The sequence below is a fragment of the Abramis brama genome, assembly GCF_963993115.1.
Source record: "Abramis brama genome assembly, chromosome: 24".
Classification (NCBI taxonomy): domain Eukaryota; kingdom Metazoa; phylum Chordata; class Actinopteri; order Cypriniformes; family Leuciscidae; genus Abramis; species Abramis brama.
In genome coordinates, this window is record NC_139986.1 from 19,910,323 (window position 1) to 19,937,377 (window position 27,055).

Consider the following 27,055-nt stretch of genomic DNA (forward strand, 5'->3'; position numbering starts at 1 on the left):
CCATTGAAACACATAAACAGTTTTGCATAAACACAGTTTTGCATCTCTTCCAAATTACAGTAGTTATGGCGCAGTTAACGCAGCATAAGCTCATTGTTTTGGTTCAGGAGGAACTGTAAAAGGTAAAAGGTGGCTGCTGTTTTGGTTGCAGTGCTCGGTGACTGACGTCTGTCTAACTCTTAATAGCATGAAACGCGCCGAAAACGTGTGATGGGTGCGTGGAGGTATGAATATACGTTGACAGGCAGGCAGGACATCGTACCATTGCAATCGGACCAATTTATGGTCCTACACCTTCTACAGACGATATACTGTATATGCATTTAAATACCTTTAGACCACTTAACTTAATACTGCTATCAGGATGTTAAGAGACTTTCAACTAGCATAGCAAAAACAATTGTGGAACGAATCGCCTACCTTGGCTTATGGATAAATTATAAATATTAACATGGTATTGACACTTCTCACTTTCTCTCTCCGCACAACCCTCACCTGGGCTTTGCTGCCCAAGAATCAAGGAATTTAGATGCATCTCAGGAACTCACTCACTGCAGACAGAAGCCTCCCATTGTGTGTGCTGCCCGTGCGCGTGCAAGCTGAGGCTTCCTTCTCTTTCTTGAGTCGTCTGTGATCTGAATGCAATTGGATTCTTTAGGGGGAGACAGTGGAGCCCTTTTGCCTTCCATTCAACTCTGAATCTCATTCATAAGAAGCAACAGCACTGACAGAACAGGGGAGGGAGGAATCACCCCAGCTCTCTGCTGCAAAACACCACCAAAACATCAATGAGAGCACAGAGAGCATACCGAACCCAAGCGTGCACCTGCATACTAAGTAGGGGATGAAAGCGAAAGCACATAATGTAGTCTCTCTCATCATACAGATAAGTGAGGAAGCATTTGGATGATATTTTGAGCATACTGAGGGGTGCTCAACACACTGACATACACACACAAGAGAGTGCAGTGAATAACAGCTCTTGAGTGTAATTCATGCTTTAGCATGCTCATGGATATTTCTGCAGGGTGAAGCTTCTCCGGTTTCTTTCTCACTCCCAGCTGCAGGAAGTAGGCTATATGAATGTGGGAAGCCTTGCTGGACACAAGCTAAAGCGGTCTGGCTTCCTGTGATACATAACATTGCAGCAGGGCATGATTGACAACACTTTTCCTGGCAGGTACAATCAACTAATCACCCCAAAACATTTGGATATACTGTATCACAATTGTTACACTCTGATAGGCACTCTGTCTCACCCCAAAAAATGTGAAGATATTCATAAAGAAAATCTTAATGTGATGTATATTTGTCAGTCATACATATGAAACATGTAATATATCTGCATTAAAAAAATCATGGTATAGCGTATTAAATTTGCATCTATTTGATTTTATTTATGTTCAAAAAGCATTTATTTAATTAGTAAGAATCAGCATAAATCTAGCCTCATTGACAAATAAATTAATTAAATTAAAAAGTTTGATCATGGAGTCTATGCTAACCAGCCGTGATTCTTTGGTGGAAATATGGTTACCGTGGTAAATGGATGCCTGCATCAGGGTTTTTTTTTTAGCGGTAATCAGCTTGTAGCTGAGCATACAAATCAAGTAGCAAATATATTTACCGTATGTATTTATGAGTCCATATAATGTGGGCAAATGTTAAATGTGCGCGAGCCTGTGTGTATATAGGGCAAAACATTAAACACGCATGTGTGGAGAAATATAAAGACACGTGTTTCTCTCACTGAGCGCATATCCACCTCCTCTCCCACCCTCCACCTTCTTCATGGACTTCAGACCACATTACATGCATGTCAGTGCAGATTGAAGGGTGAAAATGACAGAGCTTTGAGGGTGGCTGGCCAGGGCTGCCAAACTAAACACGCATAGGACAGAAACTCTATTCAATTAAGAGCAGAGAGGCGGTCGCAGTGACTGTCAGTGATTCTGCTGAGGTGCCGGGAGTTCCTGTCATTCCCTAACACAGATTTTCAAGCCCCACAGGTGATGCTGTACATACATAAACTACTGCGCATTTCATCAGCGTGCTGCAGCTCAACACTGGCCCCTATGGGCTGATGAGGATATAGCAACATATTTTCACATTTCGTTTCCCCATACGTTTATCATTTATATAAATGCGTTTGCTGTTAGACAGGAAATTGTACTGGGACATTGATTCATAACTCGAAAAACGTGCATACAATTCCCTCAAAATTCTAAATAATAAGCAAAAAAATATTATTAAACAAAAATGTATTAAATAGATTTTCCTGAAAAAACAAAAAGTGTTACATTTCAAGGCTTCGGTCACTTTTGACCCAAAAATGAAGGGGCTCAGAGGGTTGACAGTTTAAGGTCGGCAAGCTGATTTTGGAACATATAAACTTGATTTCTGCAGCCAAAATAGCAAAACGCATTGAGTGAAAATGTGCTTTAAGTGAATTTTGAAGGTGAAAACTAGCTAATGATTGCTTTCAAACAGGTTTCCAGAACAGTGAACACTACTCTGTCTTCTGAACAGATAGCCACGCCCCCAATCTCACGCCATTGCTCGATATTGGCAGAGAATGTCCTTCAAGTTTTCTGATTGGCTAACATGTACTAGCTCGTGTAATATATTGTCTTTTTTGCTGTTTATAGAGCTGATGGCTGTCACAGAGTGCAGTTTTGAGACTGTCTCTGGTTCACTGCAGTGTTAAGGAGAAAATACTCCTTATTTCCTGATTTATACAAGATTTGACTCCAAACAAACATTTCCTGTCTTATACTGACATCTTATGGTTATATATTTGAATTGCATGACCATGATTCTGTGTGTCTTCTATTGTCCAGTGTATCTAACAAGTAACAACATAGCCTATCTCTAGATTATGAGAATTCAAATATATTTTCTTATTTTAAATACACTGTGTTTAACGTCTTACTTGTAAGCAGTAGTGATTTCTTAAAGAAATCAAACCATTTAACCATGTGAATGGCAGGCATGTCTCTATTAAAATAAATTTAGACATGAACTTGATATTTTGATGCTTTTCTGGAGGTTTTTGGAAATATCCGAAAGCAGGTAAAAGGTTAACCTGGAACAAAGAATACGATTTTCCTTAGAAGGATTCTGCAGGTCTGAACAATACACCACTTCCTTGTTGCCTATTCCAGATAATGCACGTGATTCCGAAGAACGAGGAAACCATATTCGCCTTAGGGGAAATGCTCTGCTGATTTGCCAGAGTGCCTTCACTCAAAGTGTGTGTTATTCCAAGTCATCTGTGCTCGTACATGTTACCTAATTTCTGTTAAAAACAAAAATACATCCCACCCATAGCCTACGCACTTATAGTTGCACACAATTTCAGTGAACAAAAGTAAACTACAATTGGTGTATTTATGTGTGCAGAAACAAAATTCAAAGTTTAAATAGGTGCATGCGCACATAAATCTGTTCTAATGTTCATGAAAAGTGCCGAGGTTGTAATTTGCATAAACACGCCCACACCCCTCTTTCTCATGTTCGCTTGCACCAAGTCTCGCCAGAACGCATGCGCAGCATTCAACCATTCTAAAAAACATTTAAAACTATTTTTATAGAGGACACTCAGTTGTGTTTTGGATCTCGTATTTGCCTACATTTGCATGTACAGGCTGCATTTTGCCCTGTCATTATTTTATTTACTGTTATTTTGAAATAGCCTAACTAATACTTTTACAGTCAATTCAATTTCTAACACACATTTTTTTTAATAAAATAGTTTTAAAATACTTATTTAAAAGCCACCAGGATCATTTTGTTGTATGTGTGGTTTTAGATGGTTCTAAGTTTCATTGTAAATTTGTGTCAATACATTTAATTGCAAACTTAGATCATGATTTCTGCACATATTGTAGGCTAGAACAATTAGTGAATTAGACTAGACCCTATGTTTATCTTTAAATACACAGTTCATGACAGACAGTTTATAAACTGAATGACAGTTTATGTCAGTTCTTCTGAGAATTCCTTTTTCTTTTTGTCCAGTAAAACATACATTCTTGAGAAGGAACTCATAGCCTTAAGCAGCCAGATTCCATCTCGGCACGGCATTTTCAACGTCAATATGTCCATTAAATGTTCCCATGTTGCCACTTGCCAGTGGCGACAGTTTACAGTTCCTGCCCTGTGGCGTTGTGTATAGTGACATCAGGAACAGTAGATCCAGTTGGAGAACATTTATTTGCAGGTGTCTCTGTAATTCAACACTTCTGCTCTTTGTTTGACTAGAGTGGGGTTTTTGTCAGTTATCCGACGGTTTTTATTCAAAGTGACTTAATACACAATTTAATCCCTCAGCACACTGGAAGGAAACCAGTAAGACTTCGTTGAAATACATGACGCAAGACAAGAATCACATTCACATTATTACTTAGATTTAATCTGAAACCTTTGTGTTTTAAATACACATTAAACAACATACGAGATTTTTTTTTCTTTTTTTAACAGGACTAGTTTACCTGTGGAAAACTCACCACAGTGATACCAGGGAATTGCAGTAAGGTTGGTAAGGTGTTCAATAGCTGTACAAATATTGTGGTCTTTACGATTCAGATTCCCTCGTTGAACGTATAATTTAAGAAGGGGGAATTTAGGTTCCCCTTCCATATGTTTCACTGTTCCACTTTTGATCACAACGCTTCACAGAACAGAATCCTAAAACTTCTATGGATTATTTATATGATTTTGGGCACTTTTCTTGTGCTTTTGGGTCAGTAGTGAGGTACGTCTTGGAGTTCTGGCATGGAAACCGCATGCGTGCCTTACTGTGCAAGCTGAAACCTCAGTGCCTGTTGCCACCAAGTCTTGCTGCAGGTCTTTTGCAGTCATTCAAGGGTTTTTCTGAACCTGCCTTCTCAGAAATCTTGTTGCAGCCGTTGATAGCTTCCTTTTTCTGCCCTGTCCAGGTAGTGTAACCACTGTTCCTTTAAATGTGAACTTGCAAACTATGCTTCCAAAGGTGTCTCTAAGAATATTTAGTGCCTTCGCCATCTTATTGTATCCTGTTCCTTGTTTGTGAACAGTGATGATATCTTAACTTTGTGGACAATTCTTTTGACTTAGCCATATTTCTAACATTCAGTCAAAGTAACACTCAACAAACCTAGCCAGTTTAGATATTTCATGTGTTCTAGCTCAAGGACACCTGGTGCAACTAATGAAGCCCTTGATCAGTTGCATCAGGTGTGTGTAAAACATCTGTTTTGCAGATTTGTGCTGGTGTGAGGGATTCTATTCAGGGGGTTGAATAATTTTGAGACTGCAGAAGTCATTACAATTTGGGGAAACCACTTGAAACATTTGTTGTGTTGAGCTATTTCAATTACTTTTGTTTGATTTGTTCATTGCAAACAGCTGGAAGTCTGTACATTTTGCCAATAAACCTGATTTGCAATGGGGGTTGAATAATTTTAATTACAATGTTAGTAGTGTGAGATGGTGGTTTCATAGAAATTCAAGGTCCAATAAAGAAAAAACAAAACAAATATAGTTTACAAATCCATACTAAAAATGGCTTTATTAAGGAAAACGTATGCATATACACCACATTAAGCTCTTGTATATTTCAGTTACTTAGAACAAGAAAATTTTAGCGACAGTTTTAAACATTTCTACAATATTGTGCTGGAATTAACAGACAAAACCAATCACGTATCTTTGGCGAGTTGTCAAATATGTATCATTCCGCCACAAAGGCACAAAATTGTAATTTCTTTTAACACACTTATAAGTAATATCTTCTTAAATTGGCATTTTTTCTGCAGAACCATGGCTGTAAGCAGCGCTTAAGCCACATTCTTGACATATTTTTTATTTTTATTTTTTTGACATACAAGTTTTTGGCATGCACATATAATTCAATACCCTATAATGACTCATTCAAAAAGAAACATTTGTAAAATAATAATAATACTAAAAAAACACTCATTCTGTCTATGGCTTTTAGCAACTGAAAGTTATCAGAAAAAGCAAGCCTATATAGCACTCACCAAAAGACACCAAACTCACATCAACTAGTCTACACATTTATTTACACAAAGTTGTAAAACTACACACCAAAAAAGGTTAAAGAAAGGCCACGTGTTGTCGCATTTGTGCGCAGGGTTTCGACTCTGTCTTTCAGTTGCATTGTAAAATTCCCAGAGTAAAATGAACAATGTGTTGTTCTGGTCTTGCAGCTGACAAATCTAAACAATACTTCTAACCAAAAGCAGGCAACAAAGCTGACATCACTAGTCCTAGAATCCCTGGCACACAAACACACAATCTTTTGCTGCTACATCACTGAACTGCATGCACAAATACTGAGCTCAGATTACTGTAAGAACCAAAAAAAAGTTAGAGTTTTATAGGAGCTGAGAGTGTGAACTGGCCTTTTGGCCTGATGAATCAACATTGCAAACACTTACTGATACAGTAAACCTGAAGAAGGATCATATTTACATCCGGGACACTGAGAAATATTAAAACTTAAGTGCCTGGTTGGGGCTTTTGGACTTCGATCAAGAATAAATAACTTACAAAGTGAAAGCACATAATGATTCACTTATAAACAAGACATTCCTGATTGTATTCTACATTATATGCAAGAAATCATGTTTTCCCTTAGACTAAATGAACAGAATAAACATAGGCTAATCGACTCACATTGTAATGCTTCATATGGCTGGCATTACTAGAAAAGTTTAGACAGAATATTTCTAAACATGTTTTTTCCCCCAATAAATGTCATGATTGCCGCAATTTCTACTACAAAATACAGAAAATAACTAATAATCACCAGAAAACATGCATACATGAAGCAATATTAAAGGAAACCCTATACTTTTTGGTGCCTGATGGATTTTTGTTTACTATATACCCATTAGACATGGGAGCTTAACAAAAAGTGGTTCCTGTATATTCTGTGTCTCATAAACATCTGGCTGAATCTTTTCAAACACACTTATATATACACAAATCCATCACAACTGAACACTCTCTCGACCAGTCGCACATAATCACACCATTCACCCATTTTAAACAACCACTGACACCATACATTAAAATACAAAAGAAAATTCAATATTAATAATAATAAAGTGAAAAAAATAAATCACCAATGGAGGAGTTTAACCCGAGGGGAAGACCCAGATCACAGAGAACGGGAGATCAGAGACTAGCTAGAATTCACAGCTGTGAATTAATTCTGTCAAACTGATTCCTGATGGTAGAATGTAAAACAGTTAGGGTTTTGTATTTGTCAGTTTAACGGACAGCTCTCAAAGCTTGTGAACTGAGGGGGGTTGGGACAAACCGTACTTCTCTACCTTACCTGTCGTAATGCTCCGTTTTCTATAATAAGGCTCAGTTTATCTGCGTCCCTGTTGTGAGTGAGCTTTTTAATATCATGACTGGTAGAACTTCTCATTGTAGCGGTGAATGGTGACGCAGCCGTGGTAAGAAATGGGGCGGGGCATGGCGGCCACGCCCGTGATGATGCCTGTGGACGGGTCGTAGCACAGGATGGTGTCTGACGCCTCGCCGTTTTCACCACGTCCACCCAGGATATAGATCTTGCCGTTACATACCGACATACCGCAACTTTCCTGAAAAACATAAACATGCAGGTCTGTTTACACAATGTGTCAACTGAGTGCAACAGATGGGTTTCAATAGTGCATTTTCTCCACAGAGAAACATTTTTAGTGCAAACATTTCAAGACAAGATCTAAGGTGGTTAATGGACTAATATATACTTCTGTAGATGCCGTAAGTCAGTGTGATTTCGATACCGTTTTCCCGATGAATAACTACAGTACTCCCAATACTTAACAATTAGGAATGTTGCTGTTACTATCAAAAACGGGAATCGATGGTATTGTATATGACTAAATCACGTCATTCTCCCTACACTCTAAAACAACTGATATATTTGTATATTAATTATATTTTGTAAATAATTGTTAAAATGTATGTATATAAGTTGTCTATATATTATATATATATATATATATATATATATATATATATATATATATATATATATATATATATATATATATATATATATACATACATACATACATACATACATACATGCTTTTATCCAAAGTGACAATAGAGAAACAAAAGCAATATATGTATATTTCACACAAAAAAATAAATGTATGTGGTAGTTTAGTTTTTACTGTTATTTATGATTAATTATTAATTTATTACAAATTTCATTTGATACATCAATTGTTATTCTTTCTTTTTTTATGGCTTCAAATTATGGTTTGTAATGTTGTGATTCGTGTTGAAGCTGGTTTGTTTAGTTCAAGTCTTAGAACACTTTATTGAACTTTTTATTCTCTAACAGAGAAAAGAGAAACACTTCTAAAGCCAAGTCACTTTTGCACTCTGCAGCATTTCAAATCGTAACTTCATTGCAGTCAGTACCTGTTTGCTGAAAGTGTGGACCACATGCATCCAGTAATCTTCACTGGGGTCATAGCAGTAGATGGATTTGGTCAGGCCTCCGGCAACATAGATGAGATTGTTCAGTGATACGGCTGTGATGCAGCGCTTAGCGATGGGGATGTTGGCCCTTAGCAACCAGGAGTCGGACTCAGGGTCATAGCACTGAACCTGAGGGCAAACACACACAGTGACGTTAATTTTTTTTAATTCACTTAAGGAATTAACTATACAACTGGTAATTAACTATTCAACCGCCTTATTCAAGCCTGCCTCCTCAGGCTGCAGAACAATCGCAACCGCAAACATACATCAATCCCCCTGCCATACTTGAAAGGAGGGTGTTGATAACAACTTCACAGATTTTTGTGATCTTAAAATTATGAAACCACCCTGGGGGGATACGAACTCACAAAAACAGTACTCATTGATCTTGTGTCCTGATAAAAAAGGAAACAATCGCGCACAGACACAATATCTCCTGAGAAAAGCCTGGGTGAATCTCTGCCTCCCTCTCTGTGTGGAATATGTAATAGTGGACGGGAAGGTATTATAGGGGCTTCACACATTTTAGAAATAGCAGACACTTGTGCTAGAGAATGCTCTGGGCACAAATGATCTGGAAGACTAATAGGATAGAAACGGGACTATGACAACGACAGTAGTCAAATTAAACACCAATCAGAGTTGAGATATGCGCCAACATTAGTTATCATCAGAACTTCCTTGTAAGGAAGCAGGAAACGTTATGCAATTCTCTGAGGACGTTTCCTTCAATATTCAAATCAACCATCACAACAATTTTAAGAAACACAGCGTCAAGCTGTACAATTGTGGAATTTAGGGTCCAAAGAAGTTTTATTTGGTAATTAAAGGTCAGCTAGTTCAGAACTAATCATATGACCTGCACTGAATCGCAGTGAAATACATTAAGGAAATCCAAGAAAATATCTGCGGCTGAGTGTTTCTCTCCAAAGAGACACCTGGAGAATGTATCAGAGCGGGCTGACAGATCCAGGTCAGATGGTTGTAACTGTTGATCTCCATTAGGGGGCAGCGGGCAGCACATTCAATGCATCTTCCATCTATTGTTCAGCTAAGGCAAAGTCAGGCCGTGATGAAGGACAAACTCTTTCTAACTACAGTGTAAGAGTAAACAAGCTGCCATCATGTAACAAAGGGGGAATCTAACAGCTGGTAAACTCAAGGTTTAGGCGACTGATGCCATTTTGGTCACACACAATGTTGTAGTTACCATTGTAGGGGCTTTGTATACTTAAACATCCTGTCATTCGTGAGCAGAATGTATTTAAACGTAGAATGACCTCTGGTTCAACTCAATTATATATTGATAAGTTATTCAGCTTGAGTTTAAAGCAGTGTTGTTATTGTTAAACTAAACCCTAAAACTATAAAAAAAAATCATTTTTGTTAATTGAAATAAAGCTAAAATAAAATACAACAAAAAAAATTGATTAAATAAAACAAAATTAAAATAAAAGTTGAATAAAAGCACTAAAATGACAAACTTAAACTGAAATAAAAATGAATTAAAGCTAATAAAACTAATAAAAATGATAAAAGCACATAAAAATTTAATAATAATAATAATAATACTAAAACTTAAACTAAAATACTAAAATAAATGGAAAATATAAAAATAAAAGCTATATGACAAACCTGTATGTCTTTTCTTTTTCCACTGGAACACCAAATAAGATAAGCAGCTTAATTAAGAATGTTGTTTTTGTCCATTCAATAAAATTTGGACAAAAGAAAGTCTCAAAATATCTAGTCATTCCGGTCTTGAATGACATGAGTACAAGTAAATTATGACATAATTTCCATTTTTGTGCGAACTGTCCCTTTAACTGTCCCAAGTGATAACTAACAGACTTCAATGAGACATGAATTATAAGGATTTACTATAGTAACAGCACTGGAATACAAATAAAGACATCGCCCATTTCTCAAGTAAAACTATATAATTAGAGCCGTTTTATTTACAGCGGCTGGGTTTATGGTCCACTGCACTGTTCAGAGAAATGGCAACATCACTACACTGGAAAACAAATCATGTCACACCCGTGCGTGACCCAAAAATAAATGTCATGTTTTATACATTGTGTAAATACACAATGACACGCAGAGATAACAGGGTGGTTTCAAAGACTCCCTACTCCTCAAAAACATGCGTCAGACTCTTCTACAAACCTTATCTGAGCATGTGTTGTCATCGGGTCCTCCTCCAATCACAAACAGTTTATTGACACAGCTGATGACGGCTGGCGAGCTGACAGCCTCCTTCATGGGTGCCACTTCTGTCCAGCGGTTTGAGAAGGAGTCGTAGCATTCGACGCTACTGAGACGTGACTGACCATCATATCCACCAACGGCATACACCTGTAGAAAAAAACACACGAGATGTTAAATTTAAGTGATGACTCTGTACACAATATACCATTATAGTGTTGCGTAATGTAGGTAAGCTCAAACTGTTTTTGTCTGTTTTGAAATGTACACATGACGTTTCCGTGGATGAAACAATCTGGAGGTGAGCCAAAGCGTGTGGATCTTGCCAAACAAGAACTACTGTTTACTCTTTCATTTCATGATTCTCAAATTGTGTCAAATGGATCGTTACAGACACACGTACAAGCCTCGAGGCTACCAATGCATTAGCAACATGACAAATCTGATTATACCTGCGTTTTATTGCACAAGTGGACTAAACAAACCTGTTCCAGAAACAATAACGACTAATATCCATTTGCAGGAAATTTAACTGAGTTCACATTAAAAATAGTCATGAGGTGAACATATCACTTCTGACTGTGCCAGCGGCTAGAATCTCGTGGTTTACTCTTGAGTAGCCAGAGGCAGGTTTACTTTAAGTAACTTTTCCTAGCAGGGTCAATGACAAATATGGATGTCAGAGATGAAGATAAGACTTAAAAAACACAAATGTAAAAGTTCTGAATGTCAATTTCCTTGACTGCTTCCAAGAAATCCAGTGCGTCCTATTATGCCTACTATCTAGTAGGTGAAAAGCAGTACAAGAAATGAGTAGTACGTCTGAATTCATAGTATTTGTAAATCAGTGGAAAATACCCAGATGACCTACTTCTTCAGCCGAGATCCTTAAGTGCGCATCCAAAGGACACTTTACTGTCCAATGAGGCCTCAGGAAAGAAGTCGTGAATGACAGTGAAGCCAAACAACTGAATCACGTGTAGTTGTAGTGCATCCGAATTTCATTCAAACTAAACACATTCATACCATACAGAACATACTTCTCGACGGTCGTGAACTTTGTTCCTCATTAGACAGTGTGCGATTTTGAATGAAACTGCAGTTTTGATGATTCAGTGATTGTAAGTTTGTTCATTATTTAAAAAAAAGGAATTCAAATATTTAAGGTAAAAGGTTTTTTTTAAAATAAATATACTGAATGTAATTATTAATTGAATATTTATGGAGTTATACCATTTGACATTTAAAAGCCTAAACTAACCTTTCCATTAGTATTTAAATATATATATATATATATATGCATTTGTTTTTTCCTTCCAAGATTTTCAGCCATAAAAATCAGCTCATTACAAAAACCTGAAAATGCAAGAAACCCTTTACACTTCAAGGGTTTCTCTTGTTTTGATGTCAAAATATAAACAGACATCGAATAAGTCGGCAGAAACACTAAAGGTATTACATGCAAATTAGGGGTAACGGGTGGAAATTGATGTGTGCAAATCAGGTTCAACTTAAATCATTTAAGACCGTTTAAAACCACCGTTTTTGCATAACCTGGTAATTAATCACAATCGATGTAAGACTTATTGACAGCATCCAACAAATGCGATCAAAACATCTCCGCTGCAAAAACATGACCTCTCTGAGTCCAAATCGTTGACAGATCTGTGTTGTAATGCATCACTCAATCACTCTTGTTTGTGTAAGTCCCTGAAGAGATTGAGGAATTTCTCGCTCACTCTCAAATGAAATCACGTGGAACGCAAAACCCCTGAAGAGTTTGTCTCCTTCTCCTGTCTCATGGCTCAATACTGTTAAAAAGAAGAAGGTAAACATGTTTCCCTTAATGAAACAACCATGAAAACCGGTTGAACCAGTGTTGGCGCACGAACGTGGTCGAACAAAGAGTGGCAACTTATGAAAAACAAAGCAATGTGCTTTCTGATGAGCTGTTTGTTCAGACTCAGATATTATTGAGATGGTCTTATCATCCCTGGGACTGATAAGGTGTATATCAACAAACAGCTATAAGGAATTATAAAATGTCTTCAGAGGAATTAGATTTCCTGTTCAGTGTGTGCGTAAGTAAAGGGCTAATATATGCTGACAGGGTGTGAGAATGCGAGTCATTCTTTCTCATTTAAATGTTAATCATAATTTTATATCACACAGTTGCATACACAATAATCACATACAGTATATCTAACCAGTGTCAGCATGGCTCACATCAGATTATTGCAGCTTAACCCTGCAGTCATGCATTTCATTTTTCAAGCCTCAGTGTTGTGACTTCAGTTGATTAGATTCTATCTGTCAGTCATGAATCTTTCACAACCAATAAATCCAACTGCAGTCAAACAATCCATATGTCTGAAGGAGTTGCTGCTCAAAAACAAACCCAAATGATCTTTTGGGGTCAAATGAGTTTTGAGTCCAAAAACTAGCATGGGCCTGAAACACAAAGAGTTGGAGAGACTATAGCAGACACTCAGAGACAGGAAGCTGGGGGGAAATATCTGAACAAGCCACAATACAAAGCATCAAAACAAACAAAGCAAGAGAAAAAGGCGTTCATTCAGACAGCTGGCTATAACTTGCAGTGCATGTTAATTAGTGATTGCACAAGTAGCTTTTGTTGGCTCAGTTCATTCGATAACAACAAGACACTTTTGAGCTGGTTCCTCAACGATTACATAAAATGAATCAGATATTTCACAAACAGGACAGAACAAAGTAAACCTATCTGTAAAAGTATACAGATCCAAACTCTTTTGACAGCGCCCTTATTTAATGGTTAATATAACTGATCAGTTCACATTCAGTTACTGATTATTAAAAAAAATGCAGTGTAAGCAAACCAGTTCCAAGGGAGAAGTTAAAAATTAATTGTCATTGTTTAATGAACACAAATCGAGGCTTTGAAAGTGGAACTGACTACAAGACAAAGAGCAGTAAATGACAAGCAGGCAATAAATTATAAGGGTGGGAACATGTTTGAAAACTAAATACGGATAAAGATACTCCAACACCCATTTCTATATGTGGGAAATATTCATCATGGTTAGAGGTATGTAAACCACAGGCCATCATCAAAATAGGAAATCAATGTCTTCTTCCTGTGGCATGACTAGAGCCAAGACTTTAATTCATGGGACTCATTGAAAAGGCAGCAAAAGCCAACAAAATGCCCTTAAAAGTTAAACACTGGAATGTATTGGTTTATTATTGGTTTCTAAATGTCTCTTGAATGGCTTGATGGTGTCATGCTCTCAGCAGCCAATAATTCACAAAACACAACACATTGTGGTTGGTGCAAACAATGTTTATCCTTGCTACAAGTCAACTGGTAATAAATCTAGTCTTGTTCAAGTTTATCCACATTTGAGTACTTGTATATTTTTGTTCATAGTTGAGGGCATGTGAAGCAACCTGTCCATGTTATCTACCAGAAGAGGGTTCCCCACATCACATGTTTCCAGTTAGGGGCATCTAGTGGGCTATTGGTTATAGTATGCATGTGGAAGTCGTTCAACTCACCTTTCCTAACAAAACAGCCATTTTGTGTCTCCAGCGACCCTTGTTTAAGGAGGCAACCCTGATCCAGATGTTGAGCTGGGAGTTGTACATCCAGACATCCCTGCTGTTGATTCTACCCCCTGAAATTGCAGCACCAATTGGTCACCACCATTCTTGAATGTGCCTTCACACACTGATTATAATCCTTTCAACATTGTGAAAAAGTAAATAACCCATGACACACTTTGTGAATGTTCCTTGTTTCTTATCTTATCTCATATAAACACATTATGTAAATAATAAAAACCACAATTGAAAATGTTCCAGTTCTGGCATAATTCCGGTGAAGCAACATAATTAGACCAGATGAGTCATATTTATGAAAACAAATTTGCAATGCAATGAATAAACCGCAATTCCTTATTTGCATATACACTACCAGTCACAAGTTTGTGACTGAATTTGTTTCTCATCATCTTAAAATCCTTTAATACTTAAAGCTTGAAATGGGTTTTGTATAAAATAAATGCATCTCTTACAACAGATAGTGAAGAAAAATCCACCAACAAGCATCCGGTATGCTAAAAAGCATCTTAGGATGCACCTCATGAAGTTGGTTGAGAAACTGCCCAGGGCTGCGTTTCGCAAAATCATAGTAAGTAGATCGTAGAACTATTGCCACCAATGGTCTCTAAGATCAACTTGGCTCACAATGCTTTTGGGAAACTCAGCCCTGAGCAGTAATCTAGGCAACGTGTGGCTACATTGAAGAACTAAAAAAGTAGCTTTGATTCGTGAAACATTCATTTAGTCACTACACAATTCCATTTGTGTCATTTCATAGTTTGAGTGACTTCACTACAATTACACAATGTAAAAATTGTAATAAAGACTGAGCAGGTAGGTATGACCAAACATTTGACTGCTAGTGTATCGGTTAAAGTGGGCATCTGTGTGATTGTGCTAACAGAAGGTAGTAATCTACAAAACTGTTCCAGTTCTTCAGGAAGCACGTGGAAATAACACACTAGACTCAGCAAAGCTGCTCAACCTGAAGCTCATCTTTCTATCAGCTTCCATTATTTTCTGACTTACATATCTTAGTCTTGAGTTTGACATATATACAGGTATAGTTTGACAAACACACAGACTTCCTGCCTTGGAAAAGCCTGCCTGGACCTGGCTTACTAAACAAATTTCAAAGGAGGAGTAGAACAAAATGTTTGGAGAGAGAGAGAGAGAGAGAGAGCGCGTTAACTAGCAGATCTGTTCTCTTGGAAACACGTGAGCGCTTGGCACATGCAGAACGTAAACTGATCGCTCAGGATTCTAGCCTCCTCACTCACCCTCACTCTCTCTCTAACACTCTTTTCTCATGAGATAGCTGATCTCTTTTAATCATGTCTCACAGTCTTTTTTTGCTGAACCTGCTCGCTGTTCAAAGTGAGCTGCTCTGTAATGCGTGGCACCCTGCTGTGTCTGACAAACCCCTGCAGACTAAACCATCACTGACAATAATTGAGAAATTAAGACAGAGGATACGGATAATTGACAGATGGAGGGCGTATAAAAACAACCCTTAGAAATAAAAAGGCCACAATACAGCAATTAATCATTTCTAAATAATGTCTTTCATTTTACAGTTAGTAATCCATATATTAAAGACCTCACAAAATCAAAAATCAAGTTTTGCGAGTTGCTGTCCATGTCTGTTAGCTTTAATGTCATCTATATGCTAATGTACAACTAAAAACTGACAAAATTAGCAGATATATGCATTCAAAATGTATAGTTTTTCTATGTTAGACCAAAAATATTAATAGCTCATCTTGCACTTATTTATTTAAAATTTAGAAAACATTTTATCCAACCAAATGCTAGAATGAGAATGTCCCTCTCTATAATGCTAGCATTAGCAATCTTCATGGATGTGATGTAAACAAAAGGCTACTGGCATTGAAAAAAGAACAAGGCCTTTGATAGACTTGAAGAAAACCAAGTCAAGTCTAACAACAATTGCCTACAAAACAATTTAGAGCTCAAGAATGTTATTACAAATATACGAGATTACCTGAGACCAGAATGTCGTTCCTGAGGGCACACACAGCATACTCTGACTTGGTGAATTCCGGGAGTTTGGCTAAGGATTTCCATTCCCCAGTTACAGGATCATAGCACTCAGTGTACGGCAGGTTGAAACCTCCCATTCTCTCACATCCTCCGACTACCACAATGACCTCAGAGAATCCTGTAGACCTGCAGGGCCATGACAGGATGTCAAACTTGGACACATGGACAACTGTAAATCATTTAGTCCTGGTAACATTACAGAAAATAGAAAGTGTTCACATGGCAAGCACATATTTTGTCATACTATTAGTACTGCACAACTCATTGTTTACATTTTGTTTTCTTGTCATTTTCAGTCTATTTGTTCACTGAATGACACTGAAATGAGAAAAGTACAGAACCATTTCTAAGAATAGCAGTAAATATCACTGTCTACTAGTGCCCAGAGCACAACATGCATTCTCTGTTCAAAGAACCAATCGGCAGGCAAACACATTTTATCCAGAACCAACTTCCCCCATTTTTCCCCTGAAATCCTCTGCCTAGAAGACTGTGCTCTCTGTGTAAATGATCATGGGGTTGGAGAAAGCTCAAGCAAAGATGCTAAAGTTAGAGTTGAACTTTGAATACCCTCTCTGGGGGAAAGAGCTTAGAACGAATAGAGCAAGTCGCCTAGTCAATTCATGCAAACATGGAAAAATCTGATCAGTCTTTCATGCGTGATGTAATTACTGTAAATGTGCCGCACCCACATAATTCCCTGAGAATAACTGGTGGAGGTCAGCTAGGCTCTATCTCATAATTCAAATTTAAGAACTATCGCAAATCTGCCTGGAAACAGAAGGTGGAACTACAACTTTCTGCCAACTTTTTTCATCAAACCAAGGAATAACAAAGGTACATGGAGTTGAAAAAACAAAGCACCCTTGCATTGTCTTGCATGAACATTTAGCACACTTTTGTCAGTTTAAGATGGTTGCGTGAGACTTGGGCTTCATTTATCCTAATGACTGTGCTACACCTTTCTTCAAGCAGTCTTAAAGAGACTGTTAAATAATAAGCCCTGTAACTTTGGTGGTTCCTCCAGCGAATCACGTTCAGGCAGATTCCAGGTCACTATACATTTGGCTCTGAGAAAAACAGAACTGTGCATTTCCCCTCCCCCTGCTCTCTCACCCCATGCTCCTCCAGACATAACAAACACAGAGCGCACACTGCAAGCAGGATCAGGTCAACAGGAACATGTTTTGAAACTCAGGTGTTTATGTGTTATGAAGCTTGTGAAGGAAGAATGTGTATGGGCAAGCCCCGCTGAGAGTTTTTTTTTTCCTTGTGCTGCAATGCAGTATGCCTGAAGGGGCCGTCTCTTCTTGCTCCATCTCACTGTGCTTACAATGTGGCTCGGGTTGTTCCCTATCCATAAATTAGAGCATTGGGTTTCCAATGATCAACTATGGAGTGCGAAGCTATAAAAAAACAAGCCTTCAAGTTACTTGTTGAATCATGCCTTCGTGTTTCAAGGATGACTGAATCTATAATGTAGCCTTTCTGAAAAGGGGTCCAGAAGTCTCTGGGATCTTTAAGGACATAGCAGAACATGTTTTACTTTTAACCAAGCTAGACAACTACAAATAACTAGTAAACTCCCATTTGCTTGATGTTTTTGGGTAGCCAATAATCTGAAGTCAAGTCATAGTAAACAAACTCTTTGATAGTGACTTGAGTGAACTAGACAAACAGTTCAAGCGAGGTATAAAATACTCTTCTCTCTCCTGCAATCACTGGTCCATTTTACACAGTTTAAACTGCTTGGTGCATTTAGTGTGTAAAGATTGAGACTTGGATTAATATGGTGCTTGAATAAGAGTACATTATAAGCACAAGAAATGCTGCTAGAAATACCTGCGAGGACGGGTTCTAGGCGACATCATTTCGTTGCCCAACACATGATAGCGTCTGGCTTCGTGTAGAAGCTGATAGCACTCCGGGGCATTTTGGATCAACTGGTCACCTTCTACCGTCTGTACGAAATAATTCGGATGCAGCAGGGGCAGGCGGACGTGGTTGAGGAGGTCTTTGAGCACGATTCTGCGGTGGTCCACATCGTAGTACACCCAACGAACCACTGCTTCAAACACAGTCTCCTCCTTTCCAATGACTAGCTCGTCACTAGCGATGTACTCCTCCAGTTCTTCCTTACGCAAGTCCAAGAATTCTTCATGCTGGGCCACGTCGGCAAATCTCTGCAGCGCGTAAGAACGGCAGCGGCTGGCCAGTTGCTTGAGGGAGTGCGCGTCGGCAAAACGCTGGATGCCCAGGCAGTTGCAGGGGTCAAGTTGGTCCTCCAAGAACTTGGCACAGGCATCACGGAGAGTGCTGATCTGGAAGAGGCAGGAGGTCTCAAAGAGGAATTGCACATTGTCTGTGGTGATGCGGGCACGTCCAGTGTAGACGTACTGTAGGAAGGTGTCCATGGCTTCGACACGGATGCCGTTGATCTCCACCAACATCTCTCGGCTCTCACGGAGGTCGTTGCAGAACATTGCACGGAAATAGCTGCTGCAAGCTGACAACACGGCGCGGTGGCATGGGAACTCACGACCCTCCACACTGATCACCACGTCCGTGAACAGTCGGCCATCACGGAACTCATTAAACATCTGCAGAATGCTCTCGGAGTGGCACGGGCCAGAGGTGAAATCGAACACATCATGATTACCGACGGACTTGTTGTCCATTTCCAGAACCTTTCTCTTAACTGCTGGAGACTCACGGACTCCAGAGTCCTCCCGGTTCAGTCTTCTGCCCAGAATAAGTACCATTGCTATTAGACCAGTGAGGCCAGAGGCCCTGTAGACAATAGAAGAAAATGATGCCTCAGCTGAAATGAAAAAGAGAAATATTATTTTAATCAGGAAATCCATTAATCCTTGTTATAAGCATATAAAAATTACAATGAGACACATTTCTGAGTCATTGCTTTCGTAACCTAATATAAAAAATATGCTGTATTAACTGAAAATAAGCTTAACACTATAACCTATACAGCTTTTCAGGCTCAATTTACAAAAGGTAAAGGAGCAGCTGATCAACCATGCAGTAACATACACAAAGTGTTGCCATGTTGCTGGCAAATGTTATGTGACAAACATATGACAGACATTAAGTATTAAACCTTTTTTATTAACAGTTAAATGACATTTTAACTTTTTTATATCAAAAAAGTACAAATCTCTGCCTAATTTACAAAAATGACATTGTCATGACAACCTTTTGTTTGTTTAACAATGGCCTCTCATTGCCCCAGGTGAATTCAGAATGCTGTTTGTCTGGTACCGCAGCCGCCTAGCGGTCACTTCCGTATTCAACAAGAGGATCAAAACAAAGAACTTGGGGAACGTCAACAAAATATACTTCAGAAATTGACCTGCCACCACGTGTTGACTGACAAAATTAATCATTCAAATTTGTGATTAAATTCAATCGTAATGAAATTAAATTATTAAGTTAAATTACATCAACTTTTAAAAACATATTTATAGCAGGCTGTAAACTTAGTAAAATTCCATAATTCTTGTGTCGCAGTTATGCCTTTTTTTCAACACGGTTAAAAACAGATAGCTTACCGCGTTATGAAGAATTTTTAGTTAAAAATAGACAAATAGTATTTTTTCTTTTTTTTCCTTTTTTTTTTTTTGTTGCATTGGTTACGTGGGACTTAGGTTATATAAATACATGCATTATGAATACATACATTTTACAATTAATTGTCACAACATGTGTTTCATACCTATAGAATTTAAATTATCATAGATACAAAACTGTTACAGAATAGAATAGAATAGAACAGAACAGAATAGAATCAACTTTAGGCCTATAATATTATAACAAGCATAAACTCACCAGTTTAAAAAGTGAAGACTTTGTTGTGGAAGTCTCTTTAGTAGCCTACTTAAAGTCAGAAAATCAGTACATGAAAACTCTGCTCGTCTACCCCTCGGCGGTCATATCTGTTCCAGCAATGAACCCAAAAGAACGTCTGAGGAAAAAAACGGTCCGCTGGGTGCTTTATTGCCATCATCACATCCGAAAAACACGAGCGGCAATCAGCTGATGACGCATGGAGTTCTGGGAAATGTAGTCTTTATGTAGGCTGACAGAATGACGGCAGAAGCGCAAGTGACTACAAGTACCAGAGTGCTCAAAACGCCACATGGCCACAGATTGTTTGTAAACGTTTCAACAGTCACAAGAGTGGCGGAGGTGAATCTCATGTCGGGAAGATTTTCCTCTTAAGAGTTTGAAAGAAGGTTATAAAACACATTCATATGCAAAAAAAGTAACACATTTTAGTAAACAATCATAAACAACACGCACACATGACTTTTAATTGACGTCTTTTTGTTTTTGTACTGCGCTGACGATATTTTCTATCTATAACGACCGTAAGAGTACTTTTACATTTTCATTAAGACATTGCTTAGTATGCTTATTTAACCGTCTGAACTGAGATGAAAGAACACGGTAGCAGATTTCAGTTTTTCCTACATTTTAAAAACACTTTTACTTCTATAATATAGCCTACTTATATGTGAAACCAAGACACGTATGTTTAATTTGGGGAGCATTGTACATTAACAATGTTTCTCTCTTTCCTTTCCATTGTATTGTATGAGGTTCTTTCTCGCGCAATCCTTTCAAAACCAAAAGGCATTTAAACAATTGACGTCTGGCTCATTTGGAAAGCAGGTGAGGCGGTTTAACTTCCTCTCTTCTTCTGAATGCCTGGAGGCTAAACGGTTATAGGCCTAATAATAGACTAAAACAGTGGTTCTCAATTCCAGTCCTCGTGACCCACTGCTCTGCACATTTTGTATGTCTCCCTTATTTAACACACCTGAACCAGAACATCAGCTCATTAGGAGAGACTCCATGAACTGAACTGAGTGTGTCAGATAAGAGAGACATACAAAATGTGCAGAGCAGTGGGTCACGAGGACTGGAATTGAGAACCACTGGACTAAAAGGCTATGCATATCTATTTCTATACATAGTCATCACTTCCTCTGAGTGCCGAACGCTAAACGTAAACATACATAGGCTACTGAATCATGACATGTTCAGGAAACTGAACTTGTATATGCATAAATGAGGCAGTAAGCAGAAGGTATCAGAAAGATACAGGTTCAAATGAGTCTGACTCAGAACTACTGTAGAATAATTCATCCTATGTTCTTCACACACCAACACCACTTTTCCCACACACTTTTATTGGCATTGGTTAAAAAAATGCACCCATTTAGGACTAAACCGTTTTGCTTCAATGCTAAATTTGGACTGTGAAGTTCTCTCAGATAAACAAAATATATCCAAGTAAAGTCTACTTTAGTTTGCAATGGAAACTTGTTTCCGCCATGGAATAAAAAAGGTAATTGCGACTTTTTATCTCACAATTCAGACTTTTTTACTCACAATTGCAACTTTTTTATCTCACATTTCAGACTTTATAACTTCTGAGAAAAGTCATATAGGCTACTTATAAACTCAAGTCAGAATTGCGAGTTTGTATCAGAACTCTAAACTTTTTTCTTTCTTTTTTTTTACATTCCTTGGCAGAAAAAAGGTTCCATAGTTTGCACATTGTGGCAAAAAAAAAAAAAAAGTGTTGAGGCCTAAAGCATTCTGATGGCAGACCTTTTCCTTTCTCTTTCAATGCTTTCACCTGCTATCTCTCTCTGCCTTATTTGTGTTCTGTTGCTATCATGTGTCTCTGTTCTCTCTTGGTTTCCACCATTACTGCACAGCAGCCGACTGCACTTTCTGCTGTCTAAAGCACATTCCTCTGTCTCTGTGTGTTTATGTGATCAGTAGTCATTCCAGCATTAATAGTGCTATTATAAAGATCCACTCAGTTAAGCCTCATTACTGCACAACAGGAGAAAGTCCAAAGCAAATTTGCTGACTTAAGCCAAGCAGAATATAAGACAAGAAGTATGGGGGGAAAGTACTATTTTATATTTGAATATTAATTAAGTATGCATGGCCAAAAAAATAATAATTCATAAGTCCACTGCGGGTTGTATCCTATACTGGCCACAGGGTGGCAGTAGCGACTTTAGAATCAGCATAACAGGGAATTTGCAAGCGCATGCAGGATAACAAGTGGGTATTTGGATTTATTGTTTTAAAACTAGTCATTTAGGGCTCATTTGTAGGCTTATATTTTACAATTAAATCCATGCTATAATATACCATATCTGTAATTATTGATTTAACATGGTTAAGGTCTCATCAGTTCATATAGCACATTTTAAATAGGCCTAGGAGTGAGTTTTTGAGATACAATCATTTTAAGGTAAGTATAATTTAAAAAATAAATCCAAGTGTCCATGTTTCCTATAAGTCTTACAGGTTGAAACAACAGCCCTCTATTTGACATTAATTTAAACCGTTTAAGAATAAGTAGGCTATTTAGTTGACAAATATGGGAATATTACATTAAAATCTGGCATAGGCCCACGTTTCCTGACGTTTAAACCAAACACCGCCCCTACTGTCTCCCTACAGTTTACATTCGTTTCAAACACTTAAAGTTCTTTAAAAGTAACCAAATATGTTACACCCCAGTGATTACGCTCTATAATGATATGTATTGAGTAAACAAAAACATGTTTTTAGAAACAATTACCTGCGACTTGCAGGCCCCAGGTAGGCCTATTTATTTGTATAAAAGCGGAAAATCCCGTTCAATGGTCTCGACCATTACAGCGCATCCTTCCAGTTCTCGCGAGAACTTTCGGTTCACGAGCGCCACTGAGTGAGCGCAGTGATGGCAAGCTGGAGTTCGTTAAGCGACGGAGGCAAAACTGTAGTGAAGCGCCTTACGGCTGGGGCAACATTCACATCATCTCTTCCCCCCTCTTGCATTGTTGCCCCTGCCTTTTTTTGCTCTTTTTAACGAGGGGCAGGATCATTTGTAAGAAATATGCTTAGAAGCCGCGTTGCGCTTTCATTTTAAGTGATTATTTGAGGTATTTCCGACCCAGTGTGCTGCATCTCCGAAAGTAGCGGATTTCTTTTTTTCTTCTCTACGTTGAAAACATCCTAGACAAACACGCCGCGTATACAAGTTCATAAATGGGTGAGTACAACATATTTGGGTTAAGTCCGTTCATTTTTATGCTAGATCTTGACCTCATTGTGCAATTGATGTGTCATATAAAACATTAAATGAAACTGATATCATTGATAGTTATTGCATGATGCGTCCGTCGCACTATTATAACTATAGAAAGAAGATCTGATTATTTCAAGATGTGGACACGTTTGCATGGTTTTCCCCCCCTCTTCTCTGTTGCTCAAATGTCATGAAGAGTTAAAAGCTGAATTTCATTTCCCTCTGAGGTTTCCTGCTCTCCTCCAGCTGTCCGTTATGTTTCTCTTTACAGATGTGGCTTTTGCTACATTGTTTCATAAGGATGTGCAGGAACGCTCTTTTCATTATGCATATTATTTTATTATGACCTAACAATGCAACGTAAACTGCTCATCACACAATATCGACCGATATTGTTTCTTTATGACTGATTACTGTATAGATTCATGTTGAAATGTCTGTTAATTGGCTAATTATTAGTTTCCAAACAATGATAAATACAAAATAGTTTGCAAAAAAAAAAAGGGCTGACGGCTTATATTAATTCATAAATTGTAATAGACTCAGATATCGGCTGGCTGATTGATTGGTTGATATTCTTAGATTGTCAGTATCGGGCATTAACTGTACCCGATTGGCTGATTAATATACCTGTTCTTTCTACTAAGTGTCAAGGTCCATTCACACCAAGAAAGATAATGATAACTATTAAGGCCCATTCACACAAAGAACTACTGTATTAGCGTCCACACCAACGCAGATAGCATTCTGTTCATTATAAACATGCTGCAGTTTTGTCTGCGCTTTAAATGCTCAAGCTCTTTGAGGAGGATGGATTCTGATTGGCTGTCAATGTTTTTATCTTTCATCAGCTGGAAAAATACATATTTTTAAAGTAATTCCAACAATATCATTCCACCGTGTCCTTAAGTTGCGATGTGGAGTCTGCTATTATTTTAAAACGATATCTTTATCGTTAAAGTTATCGTCCTTGGTGTGAAGGGCCTTCAGTGTTGTTAACGGACAATGCACATTTTTCTATATTTATATATATTTTAACTTTAATAAGTGTTTATTTAAATTCAGTGTTTCCAAAAAGGAAACGTTTCTTTGTGATCAAAATGGTTTTGAGATGATTCAACTAGGGTCTAAATGTTAAAGTTAGAACTGAGTCCCTCCCCTACATTTTTGTATTGATAATCTGTTTCACTCAGATGTACATGACAATACAGGAGAAAAGATCACACTTCTTCCGTTTCATTGCGACTTTAGGTAGAAAAGTGTGTAAATCGGCAAATGATATTGGTCAGACAGAACAAAACAGGCCACAAATGCTTCTTACATTAGATTGTATCGGGTAGCATCACACTATGTGCTTTAAATAAAGTTGACTTGTTTGTACGTTTTTTTGTTTTTGTTTTTAATTAAACAGACGCCCTTGATGCCCACAAGCTCATCACAGTCAATAACTGGGCGGCTGCAGCCAAAACTGTTTTTAGCATCTCAGTCCAAAAAAAAAAAAAAATCATTGGTGTTGTTTTCTTTTCTTATACTACACTGATGATAAAACAGGATGACAGGCATTTTTGAGGAATGCCACACCGTTGTGAAATGAGATAGTCATATCTGCAGAGTCATCACTGTAGAGTAATCTCATATGTAAGACTGTCGTACTGAGCCTATCATTGGCATTGGATTACAATCTTTTATGGTTTATATTTAACAAACTAAAAGCGACTTCTTATTGAATGAAGCGCAAACAGATGTACAATCCTCTTATGTTCTAAGCACTCTCCCGTGATGAGCTCATCAAAAAGGGGTGTTTTGTTTGACAAAACCCCAGCGTGAGACAGTCACACACGTGTCTCTGATCTCTTGGCAAGATTCATCAAAGCGTTTAGATCAACAGGCATTCGTGTTGAAAACTTAAAACGGCACAATCCGGTTTTTGAGCACATTGCACATCACATTTGGTTACATTCTTTAGTGACTAAAGCCAACTGTGTACAAACCCACCGGAGTGTTTGTTAATTTCTGTCTAAACATAAACGGTAACGGATATTAACCACCCAGGGCCAGCTGTGTGTACCAACTATTTCAAAACATAAATCAATGACACAAACAGGACTGCAGGACTGATATGATTTAAAAATCAATCTGACAAATGATCCATGCTCTGCGCTTAAAATGGAAAAAATATAAAACATGCAAGATGTTTGTACCTTATCAACCCCTAAGTGGTGCATATTTGTACCTTAAGGGATACAGTAGTTCACTCAAAAATGAATATTCTGTTATTATTTACTCACCTTTATGTCGTTCTGAATCTGTACGACTTTCTTTCTTCTGTGGAACATAAAAGTAATATTTCACTGGTTTATCTGTACAGTGGAATTCAGTGAGGTCCAAAAAAACATTGACGTTCATTGTATAAGGGTTAAAAATGCACTGAGACGTCTTTCAAAACATCTTCTTTTTTGTTCTGCAGAAGAAAGTAAGTTATGCAGGTTTTGAATGACTTGAGGGTAAATTTGTTGATCCCAACATGCACCTCTTTCCCCACCAGCGTTTAAAAAATATATAGCATTTTTGATCAGATTCAGAATGATGATCAAAACACAGATGGAGTAGATCAAGTCCATCAACACCCCCCAAAGCTTGCACAGTCCTATAGCTTGTACTGGGTCGACATTTCATTCAGTAGCAGCAGGCAGTTTTGATTTGTATGCTGTTTAATGTTGATGATCTCATTATTTTTCATATGCATATTATTATAGATAAGATCACTTGTTTCTGCATCGCCAAAGAACCTCTCAGTGAGCAGTTCTTAAAATAACCATTTTTTCTCTGAAGAAAATTTGAATAATCTGAAGTACCTTTTGTGTAAGGAAAAGCTTTCATTGATATTTAAGGTTCTTCATGGTACCGTCAATGACAATACAGAACCTTTATTTTCAAGAGTGTAGGAATTTATTTTCCTCTGTTTTGAATTAAACATGCTTTCAGTAAGTGAATTCATAGTGATCAAGGGCTCCCTGTGAATCCTCATATCACATGCAAGTTAATGAAGCCCTGGCTTCCTCTGTTACTGTTTTCGCCGCAAGCTCCAGCTTTGCTTTTCCTCCCCAGTGATGTGGTGCGCTTTGGATTCTGGGAAGTGTTGCACTGTACTCCGGTCTCTTTACTGTCATGGCTGCTATGTCATGCTCATTCATTGCCCTTTGGCAGAGAACAGGGAAGTGGTGAGAGAAGCATGTTTCTGTGTACAGTATGAGTTCCCGTTGTAGTGGAGCATTTACACATCTACCACAAGTTCCTCCATGTTATAGTTGTTCTTTTATTGTCAGTGGAAACATTGTAGGGGAACCAGTCGTAGTTGTTTATATATCACACTTCTCTGCCTAAAGGTGACTGGTTTGGAAGATCTACACATCTCCAGCTGCTTTTGTTTTTTTGGTTACTAAATATTTTAGCTAATTTGATTAGCCTATTCTTTAAGCTTCCAATTTAACACATCTTACCATGTTTAAAACCATTACTGCTGATTTCCCCCCAAAAGCAGGACAGAAAATGCTAATTTTCTGC

At 37.9% G+C, this 27,055-nt stretch overlaps 2 protein-coding genes across 4 annotated transcripts in view; one reads left to right on the top strand and one right to left on the bottom strand.

The window, feature by feature from the left end:
- Positions 1-5,534: 5,534 nt before the first annotated feature.
- Positions 5,535-20,402, bottom strand: klhl24b (kelch-like family member 24b). Its single transcript, XM_084102623.1, has 7 exons — positions 20,218-20,402; positions 18,217-19,195; positions 16,316-16,500; positions 14,266-14,384; positions 10,690-10,878; positions 8,458-8,646; positions 5,535-7,622 (listed from the first exon to the last, which is right to left on the bottom strand). The coding sequence occupies exons 2-7, from the start codon at positions 19,134-19,136 to the stop codon at positions 7,422-7,424; spliced, it is 1,803 nt and encodes a 600-aa protein (XP_083958749.1). The 5' UTR covers positions 19,137-19,195; positions 20,218-20,402; the 3' UTR covers positions 5,535-7,421.
- Positions 20,403-23,112: 2,710 nt separating this feature from the next.
- Positions 23,113-27,055, top strand: part of sh3kbp1 (SH3-domain kinase binding protein 1) — a 45,289-nt gene continuing 41,346 nt past the window's right edge. For all 3 annotated transcript variants that reach the window (XM_084102617.1, XM_084102618.1, XM_084102619.1), the window contains exon 1: positions 23,113-23,455. In XM_084102617.1, the coding sequence (XP_083958743.1) occupies positions 23,452-23,455 (4 nt within the window). In that variant the 5' untranslated portion in view covers positions 23,113-23,451. The remainder of the gene's footprint in view (positions 23,456-27,055) is intronic.

Coding starts and splice junctions, on each gene's coding strand:
- klhl24b (XM_084102623.1), bottom strand. CDS start 19,136: ATGGTACTTATTCTGGGCAGAAGACTGAACCGGGAGGACTCTGGAGTC. Junction 16,501..18,216: donor CCTAGAACCCGTCCTCGCAG/GTATTTCTAGCA, acceptor ATGGCCCTGCAG/GTCTACAGGATTCTCTGAGG. Junction 14,385..16,315: donor GAACGACATTCTGGTCTCAG/GTAATCTCGTAT, acceptor CTGCAATTTCAG/GGGGTAGAATCAACAGCAGG.